This window comes from Centruroides sculpturatus, unplaced genomic scaffold (genome assembly GCF_000671375.1).
Source record: "Centruroides sculpturatus isolate CEXI.00-Female unplaced genomic scaffold, Cexi_2.0 scaffold825, whole genome shotgun sequence".
Lineage (NCBI taxonomy): Eukaryota > Metazoa > Arthropoda > Arachnida > Scorpiones > Buthidae > Centruroides > Centruroides sculpturatus.
In genome coordinates this window covers 106805-130505 of record NW_019385093.1, presented here as the reverse complement: position 1 = coordinate 130505, position 23701 = coordinate 106805, and the positions used below count along the sequence as shown (strand labels likewise).

The 23701-nt window shown below is 28.9% G+C and overlaps 1 protein-coding gene across 1 annotated transcript in view; it reads right to left on the bottom strand.

The window, feature by feature from the left end:
- LOC111634592 (son of sevenless homolog 1-like) overlaps nt 1-23701 on the bottom strand; it is a 76171-nt gene that overhangs the window by 14593 nt on the left and 37877 nt on the right. The window contains exons 3-12 of the mRNA XM_023379410.1: nt 20620-20880; nt 18182-18265; nt 13788-13868; nt 13504-13698; nt 12623-12763; nt 6609-6719; nt 2165-2263; nt 1840-1967; nt 1630-1760; nt 1336-1530 (exon numbers count right to left, since the gene is read on the bottom strand). Coding sequence (XP_023235178.1) covers nt 1336-1530; nt 1630-1760; nt 1840-1967; nt 2165-2263; nt 6609-6719; nt 12623-12763; nt 13504-13698; nt 13788-13868; nt 18182-18265; nt 20620-20880 — 1426 coding nt within the window. The remainder of the gene's footprint in view (nt 1-1335; nt 1531-1629; nt 1761-1839; nt 1968-2164; nt 2264-6608; nt 6720-12622; nt 12764-13503; nt 13699-13787; nt 13869-18181; nt 18266-20619; nt 20881-23701) is intronic.

Sequence of the window (23701 nt, the reverse complement as noted above, 5' to 3'; positions counted from 1 at the left end):
TTAATGATTATGAGAAATCAACTGGAACCATGGTCCAAACCCAACTAGTGTTTCACTGGAAAAGAACTCTAGATCTTCAATGCTGAAAAACTATGCCAAGGACTAAGAGGACAGAATTAATGTCATATTTATATTCATTAGAGAGGTTGTGGCCGAAGTTCAAACATTAAACTTGTATGGCAAGCAGAAGTACATGTTTGACATTTGAACTCCAAGTAAAACACATTGCACCACACATTCATGTCATGCACTGACTCATGGGATATTGTTGAAAAATGGCAGAAATGTTTAACAACAACAAATGTTACCAGCAAAGGTAAATAAACAAATTAAACTATTTTAAAGTATTTATAAGAGGTTTAATAACACTAAATAATTACTTTTAATTAGCATCATGTCTCCTACCATATGATAGGACTACCTCATACTTTTGTTGAGGGAAATAGTGGCTTATGTAAATCCAAAAGCAGCTCGGAAAATTATTTTTAGAAAATTTATAAACATATGCTGTTGATGGTAGATGCTGTGAAAGAACAAACCTATTCCTACAGAATTATGATAAGCTATTATGAACAGAAATGTATGTAAATTCTATATGCACTTCACATCACTTGCAAAAGAATTGAATAATTAAATAATTTCTAGATTAAAATTGCCTGCTTCTTTACAATATTCTTCATAAATGCTTAAATAATCATTATTTTAATAAAATATGCCATAATTTTAACCCCAAACACAACTCGCCCAAACTTCTATTTGCCATGCTAGATGTAGCAAATGCCATTATCAACCTTCTAGAATTGCCAGATGAGGTGCTCGATGTCCGACGTTCACGTTTTGGGCTGAAAACGTTGGCCACAACCTCTCTATTATATAATCACAAAACTTGAAACATACAGAATTTTAAAGTTATAAAAACATTGATTACATAATAAACTTTCAAAAACAATATCCTTATCTTAAAGGTTACAAGATAAAAGACTGATGCCATGCAATGCTTGTGAAAAATAAAGTAGCCTACATATAATTGTGCTGTAGTTCATTCTTTTACAGGAGTCATCACGCACAATACAACATATACAGAAGACATTCATTATGTGTTGTAAATGTTATCAAACTCTAATATCTCAAGACACTACAGATAACAGTAATATTAAATATGTCACATAATGAGAGAAACTTTTTAAATTTAGATAAAACAAAAACAAAATGACAGTTGTTTAAATAGCTATGCTTTGACTTTGGTCCAGTACAACAGTAAAACTGATAGTGCAAATGCAATACGAAGTTAATAACAACACAAAAACAGATTTTAATATTTTCATGGATATTTACCTTCAGCATCATCTCTGTCGATAATTTCAATTTTTCTAAGAAAGTATCTTTCTTTGAGTCGATATTCTGCCATTGGGCCTGTAACACTAGATCGCTTGTTGTTAGGTTTACATAAAATCATTAGACCATCAAAAAGAAAAACATGTCGTTCAGACTGTCTTCTACCACCAGATCCCACCTTGCCTAATATGCCATCTATTTCAATAATAGATGAAATGACAATCATAACAAATTATTACCATAAAACAATTAAAAAATTTTTAAAAACTAAAATATTTAAATAAAATTTCTAACCCATTATAAATTCATTGCAACATTGCCCAATATCCTTTCCTTCCCAACCGTCTATGCTTTTTTGTAATTCATTCATTTTTTGTAATGCAGCTTGTCTATTTGTACGGCCATGCATTCTTAGAAATGCCTCCCTACAATTAGATAATAATAAAATAAGTTTGTATGAATAAATTATTTTAATCTCAAATATACTTTTATTTTAATATTCACCCAGGTTTTCTTTTTAATAAAGTTCCACTACATATTCTTTCTAATTCAGATTTTAATGGCTGTAAAAGACCTTCTGCTTGCTCTAAACTTTCTCTGTCTTCTTCAGAAGGGCTTAATTTTTTTAATAACTGTTATAAAGTATAATTGATAAATATGTAAAAATTTACTGAAACCACAATATAAATTTTTCTCAAATAAACTTTTTTCTATAAATACTGTTATTATATTTGTTTTTTAACTATATAACATAAATTATTACATTGTACAATATGTAAACAACAATATTTTTATCGTTTTACATAAAAGATTTAAAACCAATATTTACCTTTATATACTCAAAGTACTGAAAGCAATGAAAAACAGGACCTAATAGTAATTTTGGAAGAACATACTTTACGGCCAATGTAAAGCCATGACCAGCAGTCTAAAGATTACAGAACTTTGGTTAATAAATACATTTTACTTTGTAAAAATCTGTTAAAACAATATCACATGAAAAATTAATAAAACAACAATCTTTAATTAATATTAATACTTTCATAAAGATGATATTATATTTGGTTCTTGTGCAGGGTTTCCATCTGTATGATAATTATAGTAGTTGACCTTACTCCCAAAATAATCATTAATTATTAAAAAAGATCCAATTCACAATCACCATTTTTGTACATATCACCTTCTTATTGATATTTTGTGTCTTTTTTTCTCTGCTAGAGGGCTATTAAATTTTCAGAAGATTTCATTTAGTCTGATTACTACTGTCTGTTCTTGATTATAAGACACACCTTTCGCATACTTTTTAAGATTGCTAACTGCTATATTTTTAGACCTACAGATAAAATGATCAAATTGATGTGCAAAGAAAATTTTCATGAATAAACATTCTGTCAAAATGCCATTATACTCAAGTTCATTGCACAAAATATAGGTACTACATTAATACATTTTATTACAGAGTTATTACCATCTAGTGAGCTGTCCAGAACTGAGGCTTTTTTAACACAAGGCAGCATTTCTTAAAGTAGAGGAACACGCCACTTGAGGGGTGGACTAAAACTTTTAGACAGTCACAAAATTTTTTAAAAACTAAGGTTTATGCATGTGAAATAAGTATATAAAGAAAGGACTATATTACATATTTATAATACAGGGGTGGCCAACCTGCAGCTCGCGAGCCACATGCGGCTCTTTGAAGAATTATTTGTGGCTCTCGATAGATGTACCCAAGTTCCCTTTTCATTTTTGTGTTATTATATTTTAAAAAATGATTATCGTTCCATATGTGTTTCAAAATGTCTTTTAAATTACTAACAACAAATATGAAAGACTAAGTGCAACAAATTTCATTTCCGTCCAAGTTAAGAATGATATGACTCATTGAAAACTGCGCGAACGAACATAAACAGTGGCGTAATCGTCCGTTATCGACCGACTCCAGATTGATTTTGAATTTGTAAACTGTCATTGCAACGGACAGTTGACATTGTGCTCTGGAGGAAACAATTGGTATCACTCTTGCTACGGATATAATTTGTATTCCGGAATTTTTTGCATACCTTTTTAATACGTATTTAATTGCGGCTCGCAAAAAATTTCAAATTTTGAAAAATAACTCGGACTATCAAGGAGCTTGGCCACCCTAGTTATAATATATCATATGCTAAAATTTCATTTTAAAAAACATAAATTTAGATTATGCCCATTCAATGAAATTTGTTTTGCACCATATATTATACAGGGGTATTGAAAACTTCATTGTAAAATGGGGTCTAAAAATTTTTTATTGTAAGAATGGGTTGTGGATGAAAAATTAAAGACATTCCAGGGAATCTAGTTACTATTTCTACAAATAGAGGGTTTAAGTGTTACAGATCAAGATGGCCATATAATAATTTCAAGGAGCAGATATGATATTTTTCTACCATAAGGTTAGTAAACCGTTATTGTGTGATCTTTTAGAAAATAAATTAATTTTAAATATTTCCATAATATGAATGAAATTATCATCTTTTTTACCACTTATAGCACAGAATTAAATATACTTAATATGATTTAAATTTAAATTATTATTTAGAGATTAAGATGAAAAAATATTTTTATATAACAACTAAATATAATTTGTATTATTCTTATTTTACTTCTGTAATGTAACTAAATTAAAATAAAAAATCAGTTAAACAATTATGTTCACATATTTTAGTACATTTATGCATTTTAAATACAATACACAAAATAAATAACATTGGAAAAATTACAACACAGCATGTAAATTTATCATCATGATAAGTAATATATGATAGAGTTTAAAATTCACGGAAAATTTAAATTCAAAATTTAACAATGCAAAATCATATTCCAGTTAATAATTTCCATTGTAAAACTCAGTAGCTACTACATAATATCTTATTTATAATCTTTAATCTCAAAAGACACTGTGGCCATTTGGCCTTTTTCAAGTGCCACAAAAATACAAAAAACAAACAGCAGAGGAATAAAAAGCATATGAAAATCATTAAAAGTTAAGAAAAAATTTCACTGCACTAAAACAGTTAAGCTTAATTTATTCATTGTAGTCAAAATCCCTTCAGAAATTTAATTCCCCTCTTCCTACATTTTTCCTCTTTTTTTGGTGTATATCAATTATCATTTTATTTTTTTTAAATTTTAAGTATGCAGGAAAAAGTTTTTGATCTGCAGAATCGTTGGTTTTTCAATTAAAATGTTTTTACTTCAAAGATCTGGCTGAGGGGGTTTTTTCTTATGTTTAAGTTGAATTTCTTCTTCTTAGTCATCTCTTGAAAATCTTTATATAATAAGTTCCAGTATTTTATCATTTGAAAGACTGGGGCAGTTTGTTCAACTGAAAATTTTGTTGAGGGTTTTAAGAAGTTATGGTTTAGACAATGGCAGTTTTCCTTCCTGCAATAATTTTCAATAATGTTTAGAAGAAAACTGTTATGTGTTTTAAGCTTTATAAATTCAAAGGAGAGAAGTACAGTTTGCTTGCACATAAAGTTTTTATGTTGTTGATTTTTTCTTGTTGATAACAATAGGAAGTTTATTTCTAGTAGTTTAATTTGAAAATGGCTCTCATTAGATGATTTTGTTGTATTTGCAGACAGTTAGCAATATAGTCTGATCCAATTCTCCATACAGTGGTACCTCAGGATACAAAATTAATTCATTCCGAAACTGAGATCGCATCATGAAAATGTCGTAAGGCAAATCATTTTTCCCCATACGATTATACGTAAAACCAAATAATTCGTTCCAACACGAAAAACACATTCAAATTAAAGCTAAGTAGTACATAAAAAAAAAACTATTGTAAGGAAAACACTGAAAAATGCATTTTCTAGTTGTAAATGTATAAATAACCATAATAGAATAATAATTGATTAAAAAAATGTAGTTTTATTTGCACTTTACCTTTGAGTATAGACGACCATGGAGGTGTAAACTGGTGGGGGAAGAGAGGGAGAAGAGAAATAATACTAAAACTTAACTTAAATAACATAATGTAACAATAACTTAAAAATAACTTAGAAAAGATTAAAAAATTATTGTTATTTTATATATATTTTTTAAAATTTTTATTCACTGGTTTTTGCTTTCTTTCCTTCACTTCCACCAGCACTTTCACTGGGTAGAGGTCGCTTGGTAAAATATCTATCCAAAGAGGTTTGGCTTTGACTACTTTTTAAAATGTTTCTAAAATGACTTAGGCAAATGTCGTTACTCTGAGCAGCAATACGGCCAGTGTGAACCTTTTCAGGGTGTTTCTTTTCAATAAAATCAGTCACTTTCTGATAATACCTCGAGATTTCCTTTATCGAGCGAGATCCTTCCACGACGAAGCAAACGCGCAGACTGAGACTGATGAACAGAAGTGAATAAAAAATGGTGCTGCAAACTAATGTAACATCGTATGGCGAGTTTTTGTTTGTATCGTGGAGCAAAAATATGTTCGAATTTCGTGTCGTATCCTGAAAATTTTGTATGCTGGGGCGTTCTTATCCTGAGGTATCACTGTATAGTTATTCCATATTGAATTTTCTGTTCTGTACAGATATGATAGTCATTTTATCGTATTTTTGTTTAGAAAATCCTGTATTTTTCTGATTATGCCAGTAAACTTAGCAACAGTTTTTGTTAAATTTTCGATATGTCTGTCTTATCTGAGTTTATCATCTATTAAAACTCCAAGATATTTTATGCAGTTAATTCTTTCTATCTTCTTTTCATTTATTATTATTTGAAGTTGTTCCTTGTCAATGTTTTTATTTTTATTTACAAAGTACAGATATTTTGTTTTGTTCTCATTTAATTTTAACATATGAGCTCATGTAATCAGTTAGTTTGCAGAGGATGTTATTTAATGTATTTCTAAAGTTTTTTATAGAAAATTTTCTCTATTATTTTTACTAGCACAGGGATGATGATAATTGGACAATAATTTTCTATGTCACTTTTAGACCCTTTATTTTTATATATTGGTATGACCATATTGTAATTTATTCAGGAAAGTTATCTATGTCTGGAGTACGGGTTTTTAAGTTCATTATACTAAGAAAAATATAATTTCTAATATTTGAATGATTTAAATAGTTATAAAACATAAAATAATCTCAAATAAAATTGATTATTTTTTTATCCATATGATGTTAACTTGCTATTAATTTTATTATTATTATAAATTGCATATTGTAAAATATTAAAACTTTTACATAAATTAATCTTAGCAGAATAACATAAAATTGAAGTTTTACCTGTAAAGAATGAGCAACATCTGGACACTGAATTAATGACAGTAATTTTTCTCGGCTCTGCGGCATGAGAATATCTTGTATATACTTATCATAGAAATCAAATTCAGCATTCTAAAACAATTAAGAAAATTTTATTACAAAACATGAGCACAAACTGACAAAGATGAATAAAATATATTTAAAAATGATTATTATTAGTCTCCCTTATCATAAACTATTTCACCATCATTAAAAAACAAACATTAGTATTTAATAATAAAGTTTAAATATTATTTCAGAATATAAGCAAAATTTGAAGCCAACAACTATCAGATTATATCAGGCTATTATATCGCGATATAATATTGGGTTGTTCGGAAAGTAAGTTCGTTTTTTTCTGTGGAAAAAAACACAATATTTTTATAAATAAATTTTTTATTGAATTATATATCAACCATTTTGGTCAAATACCTGTTGTCATCGTTTCTGGTAGTAGCATGATTTCACATTCATAAAAGTTTTGATCGTTGCTTACAAAAAACTGATCCAAGCGATTTTTGACAGTGTCATTTCAAGTAAAATACAGTTACAGTTAAAAAAAATTTGTATAGACAGGAACAAGTAATAATCTGAGTGTGCTCAATCTGGCAAATATGGTTGGTGCGATAGCACATCCCATCTAAGTTATAACAGTTTCTGACAAGTTACCAACTTGTGTGAAATTTGACATTATCATGGTAAAGACACTACACCTGTTTTGTTGATCAATTCTGGCGTCTTTTCTGTTTAATGATATTACTCAATTTGTTTACTCGATGGCAGTACACTTTCGAATCAATTGTTAAATTGTCTGGTAAAAGCTCCAAAAAAAAAATTTCCTTAAAATCCCACCAAAGAGAACATCTATCTCTCTTTAAGAACATGCGGAACCCATATATCGAGCTTTGAAATGAAACCAATTTGTTTCAAGTAATCATAAACAGTTAATTTGACAAATTTAATCTCTTAATGATTTCACATGTTGTTATTCGGCAGTTTACTTCAATCAGTACCTTTATTTTGTTTTCATTGGCTTCAACTGGCCATCCAGAACATGGTGCATCTTCAATATTGAAATTGCCAGAACGAAATTTTGTAAACCAGTTTGGCACTGTTGTTCTATCAATAAATCTTATCTATACACGTCACACAATTTTTTTCTCACCTGAATGGCATTCTTACCTTTTCAGTAATAAAAGAGCAAAATATGCCAAAAATGCTGCTTTTGATCTTCCATATTTGATGAAACACAAAAAATAAACAATTGCACAAAATCAAACAAAATTTTTTACAAATAAGCCTTAAAATGCTAGCTGTCAAAATATATGATAATACGGTTTAGAATGAAAATGGCGGGAAAAATATGACTAATCCGTCTAGTGGTAAAAAAAAATGAAATTACTTTCTGAACAACCCAATAGTTCAATATAATCCAGTAGTTCTTGGGTAATTTTACAATTTAATAAAAATATGTAACAGAGACTAAAAATGTCTTCACTTTTAGCCATGTCCATGTTGCAGAGGTGTAGTCTCTAAAGAAAGGTTGTCTCTGCTGTGGAAGATAGTTGTTTGTGATGATTGGACATGGCAAAAAGTAAAGACATTTTTAGTCTCTGTTATATATTTTTATTAAATTTAATGATTAGTTTGGACAAAAATGAAGAGAAATTGCATTGCCATTTTTTTCACAAATAATTTAATTCAATACAAAATATAAATAACTGTAAAACTAGAATTATTTTATTGCATTTTTGTTCAGCAGGAACAAATTTCTACATATACAGGGTGGGTTATTTTAATTAATTCACTAGAATAACTGATAAATATGCCTACTACCTGAGGAAAAAATCATTGAATCAGAAATGTTAGACTTTAAGGAACTACAAGATGGCGTATTGGTTTCATCATAAATGGCAATACAGTGAAAACAAGATCAACTTCATTTTCTTAAATGGGAATCGCCATTTTTTTATTGCATTTATGATTTTACATCAAAAACACAAACTTTTATTTAAAACATTTTTTTTTTTTTGAAAAATACACTTATCAGAAGTTATGAAACATTTAAACTTTCATACAGTCACCACATTGCACATGTGTCTGTGAAGTTCTTTGAAAAAGAAAAAATTAGGAAGTTATTAAACTTTTAACAGAATTCTTAATTAATATGAGTGCTCAAGGATTTCTCCCACACCGGGTCATATACAACAAATATGTGTAGTCTTCAACTAATATTCAGCGTGAAAATTCCAAACTAATATTGGCAAACGCTTTCGATGCCCCTCCTGGGCTCTTCTTCAGGCCAAATTTAATGTACTGGATTCTTAAATCAAATATTTTTAAATAAGAACGTGCTCTGTTACTAGAAGTTCAAATAAGGAAGGTAATCACGTGCCTTTCCGAATTATAATTTCTTTATACAGTAGAGCTTCGTTTATCCGAATCAATTGGAGACTGGGGTGGTTCGGATAACGAATCATGTACGAAAAAATATATTAATTTATCCCATGTTGAAATTTCTCTCCGTTGCGTGTCGCTTTGCGTTGAATTTTCGTCGATGTTAAGCCTAACGAAGACTATTGTATCGTTAAAAATTATTCTTTTATTTTGTACAAACAAAATAAATTTATTGAAAAATATAAAAACAATAAAAAATTATACTTCAGAAGTTAATTTAGTATCAAAAACGTAAAATAATTGAGTAGCCCAAGAAATAGCCGAAGATTGCAGCGCCACAGCACTAGCGAAAATTTAAATTTGCCAACTGGAATGCTTTTGGATAAATGAACGCTCTACTGTAATTTATATTCGTGGAGATATGTTGTGCGCATCTTATAATAATCTCGCGTATTTTATAATCACGTGCCGTTTCTAAAAATAATTTTAACTAGTGGATATACAATGTGCACATCCGTATATCCACTAGTTAAAATTATTTTTAGAAACGGCACGTGATTATAAAATACACGAGATTATTATAAAATGCGCACAACATATCCCCACAAATATAAATTATAAAGAAATTATAATTCGGAAAGGCACGTGATTACCTTCCTTATTTGAACTTCTAGTAACAGAGCACGTTCTTATTTAAAAATATTCAATTTAAGAATCCAGTACATTAAATTTGGCCTGAAGAAGAGCTCAGGAGGGGCATCGAAAGCGTTTGCCAATATTAGTTTGAAATTTTCACGCCGAATATTGGTTGAAGACTACACATATTTGTTGAATATGAGTGCTGTCACAGTTTTCTTCTATGGCAAATGAGAAAATATTATGTAAATTTGTCATGACCTCAAGCTGTGGCACATGTTTGTATCGGTTTAGTACTTGAAGAAAAAGAATGATTCCATCAAATAATAATAGGTTTCATAATGACTTTTTACTAGTGTGATTTCTGTATGAAAGTTCAAATGATCATAACTTCTGATAAGTACATCTTTGGAAATATGTTTTAGATTAAAGTTTGTTTTTGATGTAGAATCATAAATGGAAACTCCATTTTTTACTGCATTTAAGAAAATGAACTCCATTATCACCGATTACCTCATCATCTATGATGAAACTGATAACCCCATCTTGTGGTCCCTTTAGTCAAACTGTATATAATAAGAAAACATGCATAATGTATTTTTCAAGGATTATTTATAGATAGATTAAAATAGTTGTTACAACAGAACAAAACTGTAAATGATCTATGATTAAACTTAATAAAAGAAATTATATCAAATAAGAATACTAAAAGAAACTACAGTAGAGCATCAATTATCTGACTCAATTGGGGACTCAGGTTGGTCGGATAACTGGAAAAATCGGATAACCAAAAAGAATGAAAAAATACATTATTAGTATAGTATATTAGTATATCCCATGTAATTAGTATATTAGTATATCGCTATTAACCAACTTCGCGTTGAATTTTCATCAATGTTTAGCCTAACAAATTTTTTTTTAAATAATAATCATCGCTATTGTATTGTTAAAAATTATTTTTAAATTATTTTATTGCTCACAAAACAAACAACCACTCATAATTAGAAAACTAAGGCCTTCCTTCAATGGTTGAGCTGGTGTTGCCAGCTAAAACACGCAAAAATTTAACAAAAATAATATTAAAGTAGCCAAGACATAGCCAAATATTGTAGTGCCACATCACTATCGGACATTTGAAATTTGCTGACTAGAACGGTCAGTTAACCGATGTGACGGTTAATCGGGGGTCGGATAATCGATGCTCTACTGTATAACCATTTTTGGTTTAAAACAAAGTCAGCAGAAATGAATAGCAATAACTCTTGTACATTCAAACTCCGATCTAAACTCATTTGGATCCTCTAAAACTGGCACTAAATTGAGTATGGTACAAAACAAAAGTATAGGCATGTATCCTAAAAATTTACATAAATTTCAACAGCATTTTAAAGTAATTTTGAATAATTGTACATGTGCATAAAAAAGCATACATTCTTTCTAGAATGTTCTTGATTCCATTTATTGAAAAAGTTAATGTAAATACTTTTCCACTTTAAGAATAGAAGGATTAAATGAATTTGATCATAGAAATATAACTGGCAGATTTTATACTAAAATTCACAAAACCGAGAAATCTTATACAGTTAACATTTCTCTGAATTGAGAATTCCATAGCATACAGTATAAAGCATCATTTCAAGCATAAAGCAAAGGAAATTTGAAGAAAGAACAATGAGAAGAGGAACCAATTGGAGGAAAAAGTCATTGGGAAAAGAATAAATATTAGATAATTAGGAAGAAAGTTCAAAATTTCACACTGATACATTCACTGGATCAAGTAACCCTCAAAAAGTGAAAACCTACTCCAAAATATATGAGGAACTTTTGAGAAAAATTATTTTTGTAAAAACTTTATTTTAAATAATATTGAGCTTGCTACTCAAAAAACCATTCTCTGAAGCTGTGTAATGGTGTCTTAAAGGTGTCAAACAATCTTGGTATGGTAAATGGACAAGTCCTATTTCACTTTTGACAAAGGTGAATGTGCTGGTAACAGTCATCATTTCACTAAAGGGGTAAATGTGAATCCTGAAGTCAAATGCAAAGTTTTTATCAAAGCTTCTAGTTTGGCTGGCAATCAGTCCAAAGAAACATTCATAGACCTTCATTACCTGTCATGGCTCTCCATCACTAAGGAATGCATTCAAAAGAGGCCAATATTAGTGACCTTTCTTAACAAAATACTACTCTGACCAAAGATATAACTTCTGACCAGACATGGCCATCATCCATTATGCTCACAATATAGTTGTCAAATTGGACCATTACTGAAATCAATACATCTCTCGTAAAGACAATGTTCCAAATTTTCTGCAACTGAGACCAATTGAGAGATTTTGATACCAACTGAAGCAAAAATTTTATGAAAATGGTTGATAAACTGAATCTGCAAAGGAGTTGGAGGACAGGATCAAGACCAAACTTTGCCACTTTAAAGCTGACTACTTCTGGAAGTTAATGAAACAAGTTAAGACAAAAGTTCAAATTGCAGTCACAATTCTGGTCCTGATCATGTCATCTGAACAGTAAACAACCTATCTGTACCCAAAAAAACCTTATCTTAAAATAAACAATACATTTTAAACAACTTTGAAATTTGTATAGATTTTTAGGATACACCAATATTTTAAGCAGTCTATGAAGTCTAAAACACAAGTTTTAAAGATCTCATTATTATGTGATCACAATTTTATTAACAATACAAAATTGTACATTCAGTAATTCACAGATATGAACAGTTCTGTGTTTAATATTTACAGAGATTCACTCAGAAGTATTCCTCAGTACTTTATGTGGATGTTACTATTTAGAAGGCAATATATCATGGTTTAAGTTCATAAGTGAAGTTTAAGTTAACTTTTATTTAAAATAAAATAATTTTTTTTTAATTTTAACATATTAAATGCTTTAATTCATTTTTACAATTTAATAAATTCATAGTTTATATTTAATATTTAACTTACTTCAGCCATTTCTTCAAAACAGGCTCCTATTGCTGGATGACCATTTTCCTCAGCCATTTCTACAGCATCTTCGAGAGAGCCAAGTAGAGTTACAGAAAAGTCATATATGTCCATAATATTGCTGAATATGGTATCTAAGTCCTTAAAAATATTAATTATTTATGTAAATATATTAGAATCGTAATCACATTCTTTAACATTAAAGTAATTTTCATTTTACCATAATTTTTGGAGCCACACTTGGATATAAGCTACAGGGTAAAAACAGGTCATTATCAACTGACTGACAGAAAAGCCACACCTTTATATTAGCCATATCAACTTTTAGTTGCCAATAAATACTGAATGTTAAAAACACAAATGTTTATTAAAAACAATACTTACAAATTATCATTTGAAAATATTACTTACAACAAATGATATTCATTGAAAATTTCAAAGTTTAACATTGGGCTATAATTCAATTAACTGTAAATTTCAATAATTACTGATATCGATAATATCAAACAGTAATAACAATATTAGCAAATATTCATCTTCCAGCTTCAATATCAGAAAATATATCAATAATATCGAATATTACTACAACAGATTACACTGCTATCTGCAGAGTGAGTTGTAATAATGTGAAATTTTTCATGCATAAGTTGAACTTTTGTATATATCCAATCTCACTTTTCCAACATAAAAAACATAAGCCACAGTTTATACTCCAAAAATTATGATATAAAAACAACTATTTTAAAACTACTAATTTTTAAGATTTAGAAATTTAAATACACACATTTAATTTTAAAATTTAGATTTATAGATTTGTAAAAATTATTTAAAAGCAACAAAAAAACCAATTAAGAGTTTTAAATAAATTAAAATTTTCTCACTTTGCTCTGTGGAAAAATTTTGGCAAATGGTTCCCTAAAAACTTTAATAATCATATTAAGATCCCTAATATATTGTTTATCTTCATGTATTAGATCTTTTACAACTTCATCGTATGTAACAGATGTTCTGCGTATTGGCTCTTCTTCAATACTTAGTGAAACATCTTCATCTTGATAGAACATATCCATCAATACCTACAATATTAATTCAAAATTCTAATATATCTTATAGTTATTTTTTTAATTTATATCTGAAATCAAATTAAGTTATAAACAATACTTACTTTATCTGCACACATTGCAACTTTAATATCTTGACACGTTATTTCGAGATGTCTTATATTTTTTACATAATTTCCTGCAAGCTTTATGAAAGAATTACACAATTAGAATAACAACAAGAATTAATAATAATCTATAATAGGTAAATTTAGAATTTTATTACTCTAAGTCTTTTAAACAAAAGAAAATCTTTCTTGGTATCACACTGAAACATTTTGATTACAAAGTAACAAGAATAGTGTTTATCAAAACAATTACATAATGAATTATATTAAATGAAGTTAAAAAATCTGATAGCAATAAAATCAAATACTTTTTGCTATGAATTTATAAAAATTAATCTTTTATAAAATATTAATTACATAAATGTAACATTTCTAGTTACTAAATCAAGACAGCCACTAATCAAATCCTATTAACAAATATCTTTTCCCTGAACATTATATATCTTTTAATATTGTATGATGTGTTCAGAGTTAATAAAATGAACTTTCAAAATCTTTATAAAAATTTTATCATAAAATTGATGTTTTAAATTTAATAAATATATTAATTCTTTTAATTAGTTTAATCTTATTTTATTCAAAATATTTTTATTTTATGTTATATAGTTTTGAATATTAAACCAAAATATCTAACTGTTAGATTTAATTAAGTAATTACAAGTATATAATTTGTCTAAGATGGTTAAGGTCAACATTTCATATAAATACTAGCTTACCCGTCGCACATTGCTGAGATCTCAGAAGAAACAAAATTCAAGCAAACTTATTATGATACAATTCAATTTACATTTTATCATTTTTATTGAAACTTATTATTATTATTCATTTTCATCGGGAAAACATTTCAAAGTGTCATTTCAATTCTATTTATTTATTGGAGTGCTTGTGGATACACGATATTTTTTGTTTTTCCGTCTGGTGCGTACACGAATAAATCAGAAGGTTTTCCGACGCGTGAGCTGGCCACATACAGTTGTACATGCGAGAAGCATGGATTCTTTAAATTTAGCCCACATACTCGCAGAGATTGCTAGAAGTGTGATATTCCCCATTTTTATATATTTTTAAAAATCCTTTATAATTTTGATTATTTAATTGCTCCTTCCTCTCTTCTTTGGCATGTTGTGAAATTTCTGATAGTTGGATAATAAACTGTTTTATTGTAATTTGTCTCTTTAAATTATTAGATGATATTAAAATTTGGGAAAGGGGATTCCTAGATCGGTAAAATAGGCGAATTTCCTCCTACAACTTCGGTTGTTGTTCGGGATACAGTTAAGGTTTTAACAAAGTTCGAGCAAATACATTAGCAAAAAAAAAAAAAAGTTGAAATAAAGTGATTAAACAAAAATTATTACAAATATCGTAAATAACAAATGCATATATAGAGATATTTTTTGAAGGGGGAAATGGTCTTCACAATTTGAAATCGATCGAACACACAGTAAAATGCTCGTAATACATGCGCGCCATCTATCGTAGGATAAATGCCAGAAACCTTCGCGGGAGTGTATTAAAAACTTCCCAAAGTTTCATGGCAATTGAATAAACAGTGTGGTAATGCATGCAGAACAGACACACAGACATACATTCATTTTTATATATATAGATCAGTAACTAGAAATTAAATTTAATGTTAAATAAATAATTTTGAATATCTGGAAGAAAAGACCCAGAACAGGGCTTAAATGCAGATATATTACCAGTTACACTACCCACCCAAGCCTGTCTGATCTTTCCTTCCAGAACTATATTAATGAATATCATATAACCATACATATTAATCATCTCTTTTAACTTACTTAAAATTAAAATATCTTTAGATATAGTTTTTCTTTTTATCTAATCAGCTAGTATTACAAGCTGATTAGATAAAAAGAAAAACTTAGTTACATAGTTTTAAGAACATACCAAAAGGAGCTATTTAGTTTGTACTTCTTTTAAAAGCAATGTTTAATATATATTTATATATTATATTTACTTACATTTAAAAGTCAATATAGTACAATCTGTCCTCAATCATCATATACATACATAAAACAGTATTTAATTACACAATGCATATATAACCAATATCCAACAGANATAAAAATAATAATTTTACCATTCATTAATGCACATTTTTATTTAAATTGCTTCTTTACAAATGTTTGCACAAGTTGTAAAGATTTTACATAATTGGACAAAATTTCCATTTTAATAAAACAATATAAGGTCATTTGTTTACTTAACTTTGATGTTTTTAATGAAATTAAAAATAAAATAATAAAAATTTACTTTGTGAAATAAAATATGTGATGGTGTACTGGTGTACAATGTTCAATGCGGACAGGTATACACATACACGTTTTACCAATTAAACGAGTTTAATTTCTCACTGAATTTGAAATATATATACAGAATACGTTTGGATTCCCACTGTTCTCCTTCAAATGGTTCCACAATCTTGAGTGACCAGGTATATCAATAGACTGGTAGTTAATTTCTCGATAACTACCTCCCGACAATTTATTTGCATGCGTAAACCTTAACCTAACTTAAACTAAAAATAGAAAATGTAGAAGGGGAAATGAGAAGAATTAAAGGACAGAAGGGTACCCAATTTTCCAGTTGGTTATCCACCGTTCCTCGTCTCGGCTTCTCTTTCTCGTCTGTTCTCCTCTTAGAACAACTCGGGTCCGTTTTGGGGTTTTTTTCTCTATAATCGTCGACCAGATTCTTCTACCAATCCGCTTCTTACGGCCTCCTTCTGCAGCGCTCCTCGACTTTCCATTCAAGAGCCTGCTGCCACTCGTCTGTCTCTCTCCGAGTCAGGTCTAAGAATGCTTCTAGAAACTCTTCCTTTTCCCCTCCAGCCTCGTTTTGTCCTTTTGTTCTAACGCTACCCCCTGATGGGTTAGGGGCGAGGCGAGTTCTCGGAAGTCCGAGACAAAGGAACACAGAAATCGGAAAGAAGGAAAATTCTAGCTGTAAAAATCTAAATATGTTAAACTTAGTCATTTGTTTTCTAACTAATTCGTTTTAGGACCAAGTGTTGTCCAAGGAAATTTCCAAAATGTACAACTTTTCGGTCACTCTCGTTGAACTGGAAAAATTTCTGTCTTTATTACATCTAATACAGTATTTCAAAGAAATTGGTCCCCACTGTACTTGGCTATAGATTGGTTTGGTTAAGCTTTTGTTTACGTAATATTCCGGCTCTTTCGTCGGGGTTTTGTTTACGTAACCAATTCTCTAATCGCTTAATTATCTAACTACTTCTTAAGTAGAAATAAGTTGAAACCGGTTACTTTGTACTCGAATATTTGTAGTCTCGGGAAAAAGTGGAAAGACAAATTTTTATGACAAACAGATACGTAAATCGTAAATTTAAGGAAAATATATTCTAGAGCTTTTTCTGTACCGCGCGCATCTCTCTCGTTCATTAAATTTAGTTGTAAATGACACTGTCGAAAGTAACGGTTAATTTTTTAACATTATAAAAGAATTATACACGTCTTTTTTCTACATCTCCTTAAAGACGGGATATACGAAATCGCAATATCACCGGTTTAACATTGAAATCCACGAGTAATATAAAATCGGAGAGCAAAATAAAAATATCAAATATTCTAATGGATTTTTTAAACTCCTGTCAACTATACAGAACTACCGTAAAAACATACCAGTAAATTCTTATTGGTTGGGTTAAGTTATAAATCTACTCGTTATTTGCATAATCGGCCAAATATCTAGCGGGCGGGCGGCTAACAGCTCGGAACCGGTCCCAGATAGAATTGGAAGCGTTATCGACCCAAGGTCGTAGGCTTCCACTGGCTAAACCGGGTGAGGTTGGTGCTCTGTAAAGCGCATGCGCAAATCTGGCTTTTTGGAATCTGACAATACAGAAATTCCACTCCGCCAATAATATTCAAATATACAATAGCAATCTTTTTTTTTTTTTCCACGTGTAGTAAAAAATTTGTAATAAGATACATAATGCAGTTATAATAAAATATTGTGCAATTATTTTCATATAATTAAAATTAATATGTATTTATTTTTTATAAAATACAAGGGAAGCGGTGCTTCCACTGCTTCTAGTGACGGCACACCACTGATATCCAACAAAGAGACAAGAAAGCAAATGTTTTCATCCATGTTTAATGGGCATCATCAGGCTAGCAGTTTCTTCTCACTGGATATTGATTATATGTGCAGTGTTTATTAACACATACCCAGTTTTGAGTAGTTGAATAGTATTTAATTATTTATCATTAAGAAATGAATAGTTATGAATATTTTTTATATAAGATTTATCATGAGAGACAGAACTCTTTTTATGTATATAATGAAATAGTATGATTATAATCATCAACAAAATTTATTAATGAAAAAGTAATGATACAAACCTTCAAAATATCAGCAGATATATATTCCAAAACTGCAACTATGTAATGTGTAACTTGAATGTCAATTTTGTAGCCAAGAACCTCCTATTAAGAAAATTATATCAATAATTAATGATATAAATTAAAATTTATTATCAACAATTTTTTTCTTACAAGAAACTATTAAATTTCTTAAAATATATCACTCAAAATAATTAGGGATATTACAATATCAACTTTATCATTTCAATAGAATTGATCATTTTGTTTTAAATAAAATTAATGATCAGACAAAAACAAGAATTTTGCACATGAATGATATTGTATAAAAGACCCTGTGATATTAAAATTAAATTAACATCATTGATTTTTCTATAAAAATAAATCTAATACCACAATAATCTCAAAATGTTTTGAGTTCTATATTATCAATTTATTGGTTTTTTGAGTTTATTATAATGTATACATCATGTAATTATTTGTCCATGATTACATTAAAGAAACAATCTCTCTCTTTTAATACTTAAGATCAAACAACAGTTCTCAATATATTGGAAAAATATAAAATTTTGGAGTAAGTATAATAAATACACTTATATAAAAATTTATGAGGACTTCAGAATATTTTTTCTAGACCATTTATTATAAACATAATTGAACAATGCTCTTTCTGTCAATAGTATACACTATATATTAAGTTGCCAAAAAATTAATTCCATGTATAGTTTCTTTTTATTTTGTAAACAATTACCTGATTCAAGTTTCTAACTTATAAAATATATATATATAAACAAATGTGAGATTTGGCAATGATAAGATAATTTCTTGATGGAAGATGTCATCAGAGAAGATTCATATCAATACACTGTATATTGGTATAACTCTTCTGTAAGGACATCCCCATGTTTTAATTCTAATTTTGAGAAATAAAATAATATCTTGATGCATTCATCTTCACTATCAAAAGAAATTATTTCTGCTGTACTATCTACAGTCAAATTTAACAGCTTTACATTCTTTTGGATGCTGAATAATTATTTTATCATAATGATATTGTAGCAACCAGAAATTCAGAAGACTAACTGGCAAAGCTATTCCTAACCTGAGTTGGTTGGCAACACTTGTACATAATGTGCAAAATTAATTGTATTGTCTGTGTATCACCCAAGAGTGTAGATGTTTATTACAGTTGCTCTGACCATGTATAATAAAGTTTTTGTCACAGTTCATGTAGTGGTAAAACTTGATTCAAATTTGGATATCAAGGACATGTTGGCATTCAACTACCTAGCATTAATATTTGGAAAAGATCAGTAAAATAGAATGCCAAAATATATATATAACTGATGGCCAATGTGTGAATTTAATCAAGTATGAATTAATCAAAGGAAAATTACAGGATTATTGAGCATTTTCTTGTTTCAAGAAAATACATTAAGTCATTCTTCACACACTGCAAAATTGCAAACACTGTAAGATTTTAATTATTCCAACACCTATTTCATCCACTTCATTATATCTCTAATGAATTTTAAATGAATTTTAATTGTATGTCAATTTTAAACATATCTTACTAAGAAAAATTTTCATATCATTTGTCACTATAACTTGTCAAGTCACTATTACTGTGAAGAACTTCAATGTACTACTGAATTAACTTTCTTATTTTATCACATGTAAAGTAAATCAAAAGGAATAATTTCACATTATCCATGATACAAAGAGATTCTTTAATTAAAAGTACTTTTGCTTTTTAACAAGAATATCTTCTTCACTTAAAATTTGAAAATACACAATAATTAAGTTTTTAAATATAATCAAATCAAAAAATTTTACAGAGAGAGAGAATTTTACTTAATTTATTATAAATACTTCCTGGATAAAATTTTGAGTTACTTATCAATTATTTTTATACATTATTTAAGTCTCATTAGTTCTTATACTGATAAGAATCTCAGAAGTGAATCAGCAAGACTACATAAATTTTTTCAATCCTGATCATTGGAGCTGTTGCCTCATGATTCTCACTGTGAGGAAATAGTGTCTTCCTTTTTATTTCTAAGAAATTTTCCCCACTTTTACTCATAAGAAAAGGCTCATTTAAGTACTAATACACATCTTTCTATATATTACATATATAGAAATATATATTACATCATCTTCATTGTAGTACACTGGGCTCCAAGAACAATCCAGCTACAAGCAAAATTCATATAGAAACATGAATGATATGTAACAGCTATGCACCATTTTAGATAGATTGATAGCAACATTTAGTGTTGAAGAGGCAAGTGACTTCAGTGTTTTCCTCTACTTCCTTTTTAAATTTTTCCAATTGAAAATATTTAAAGAAAGATTTATTACTATTTCAATTGCATTTTTTGTTTAAGTGTTTAAGAACAAAATGGGATAATTTATCATTTATAATGTTATTAGAAAATTAATTTTATACACTTTACCTTTTGTAGTAAAGGATGAATTTTTTCAACTGGGAGAACAAGCGGCGACTTCTTTTTCCCTTTCTCTATCGCATTTTGAGCATCGCCTATGGCCCATTTATCTATGGGATGAGGGAATGTTTTCTGAACACGATCCTCCACGTCTTGAACCGTATGTGGTTGAGCGGCACAGAGCATACCGAGCAATCGAAAAATCAACGACTCTACATATTTTAATGCGTCTTCTTTTGCGGTAAGTGAAGAATGAACCTGAGCTTGAACCTAAAATAATTTAATGATATTAAAATAATAGTAAAAGAAAACTAAATTACATTTAATATAAATTTTTAAGTTTACAATTAGAGTTTTGTCATTTGGATATTTTTAGAGAAAAGGTATTCATTGAAATCAGAATTATATATCTTCCAATCTGGACATAGAATTTGTTAAAGCATTATTGGTCAAATAAAAAGTTAGACTGCTACTTTAACCACAGTTATTTGTTTGTCAGTGTTTAAGAAGAACCACTATAATTAGAAAGACACATAGCACCGTTTAGTTAAATTAAAACTTTTCAAATTGAACCATGATGAAGGAAATAATGCAGAAAAAATATTTACCAAAACAAAATAATGAACTTATATTTAAAAAATTTCAGTAAATGCTACTTAAATCAACTGTTGTAGATTTTATATATAATATGCCATGACAAAATATACTACAGCATATCATTGCTTTGCTTCAATAGTGGAGTAATTAAAAAACTGTTAATTTTACAAAGGAAGCATTTAAAAATCCTAATTGACTGATAGTTGAATATAAGTTGATGACACAGATGATCTCTGATGGTAATTCAATTGAATAGAACTATGCCATTTTACATGATAAAAGTACTGTACCTAAGGACTTTATTTACACAAAAAAAGCAAAGCCAGTTTTTTCTAGCTGTGCTACTATCAAAACAAAGCAGCAATATGTAAAAGCAAAATGTAAATCATTTAAGGAAAAACATTATCCTCTACATATTAAAAGATAAAAATAGTTTTAATAAAAAAATTACTGTAATTTCCTGCAATAACCCATCTTGGAATATAATCTGGAAAAACTATTACGACAGAAATAAAATCTTTGCATAACTCATGCCATTGTACATCCTGCACCACAGAAATGACTATTAAAAACACATCACATCACTCATCAGCAAGAAATTTAAAAAAATGATCTCATAGAATATGTTTTTCCCATTTCTTTCTATTTATTTATAATACCAGTTCATTATAGAAGTAATTATAAAATAGGTGAAATAGAGTGAAATGTTTTAGACAGAACTTTTTAATGTATTATGTTGAAAATACAAAATGGCTACCCAAATGATACATTTTTATTATTTTGGTTCATTTTTGTTTTATTTACCAATTAGTATTAATTAAATATATAATAATAAATGCTAAAATAAATGTAAAAAAATTAAACAGAAAAAACTTTTATAAGTAACAGATATATATATATACTAGCAGACCCCGCCACGCGTTGTTGTGGCTCAAAATGTATCTATTATAAATGTATAACACTTCCCCCGTGGGGGGAATTTTTCGAAATATTTCTTCTTAGCGTACATTCTGTTGACGTACCCTATTAAAACGCAATCAAAAACGCAAAAACCTGCATCTAAAATCTAAAGTAGTATAAACATAAGCAGAGTTCTTTATGGTAAGCCTTAATCCTAACCATCTCCCTTCAGTGGGGTTGAATTTCGACACGTATATTATATAAAAACACGTGCGTATTCGAATGCAGCATTGTGCCAAAATTTCAAAGGAATCGGTAGGAACAAACGAACATTACATTTTTATTTATATAGATAGATAGAAGATGATCTGCTTTAGTTCATTTTCATAGAAAAGCATAATGCCTCACAGAAAAGCAAACTTAGGGCGTCATACTTGTAGCGCCATCTGTTGGACATAAAAACCTTAACCTAGATTATATTTTTTAATTTATATGAATGTGTACCGGAATAATATACAGCCTATGTCCACCCTGAAGTTCCATTCTAAATATTAGTGAAAGAATTTTTGAAATCGGATGAGTAGTTTTGGAGATTACCCGCTACATCTAAACTTACATACAAACATTACCTCTTTATAATATTAGTATAGATATATATATCTGTTCTGAGGGTAGGACATTGATATAGTGGAGAGATGTATGCTTTAGCAAAAGAAGTTAGTTCGGTATAATATAAATCATTTGAATGTAATTTATAACAATTTTGTAACAATTATATGTTTCCTTATTGTAGTTATGTATTATTTGAAGAGGGGTGCATATGTAACAAACTTTTGCACCCAAAATGCATTGTATTATAATAAAAGCTAACAGATATAATCCTTAGTAGTTTTGTCTCTGATAAAATGTGGTTGTAGCTAAAAAAATAATGGTTGTCTTCTGTATCAACCTTCGAAGTTTTTTAATCTTTTAAGAAGTTTTTTAAAAAATTGATTTTTAAAAAAATAGAAAAAACTTTTACATTGATAATATCCAATAAAACAAATCCAAGAGTTGATCACTCAGCTTTTATCTATACTAATATTATAAAGAGGTAATGTTTGTAAGTTTAAATGTAGGGGGTAATCTCCAAAACTACTCATCCAATTTCAAAAATTCTTTCACCAATATTTAGAATGGAACTTCAGGGTAGACATAGGCTGTATATTATTCTGTTAAACATTCATATAAATTAAAAGATATCATCTAGGGTTAAGGCTTTTATGTCCAACAGATGGTGTTATGAGTACGACGACCAAAGTTTGCTTTTCTGTGAGGATGAACTAAAGCAGATCATCTTCTATCTATCTATATAAATAAAAATGTAATGTTCGTTTGTTCCTACCGATTCCTTTGAAATTTTGACGCAACGCTGCATTCGAATACGCACGTGTTTTTATATAATATACATGTCAAAATTCCCCCCACTGGGGGGAGATGAACAGGATTAAGGCTTAGCTTGAAGAACTTGGCTTCTATTGGTACTATTTTAGATGCAGTTTTTTGCATTTTTGATTGCGTTTTAATAGGGTACATCAAGAGAATGTACACTAAG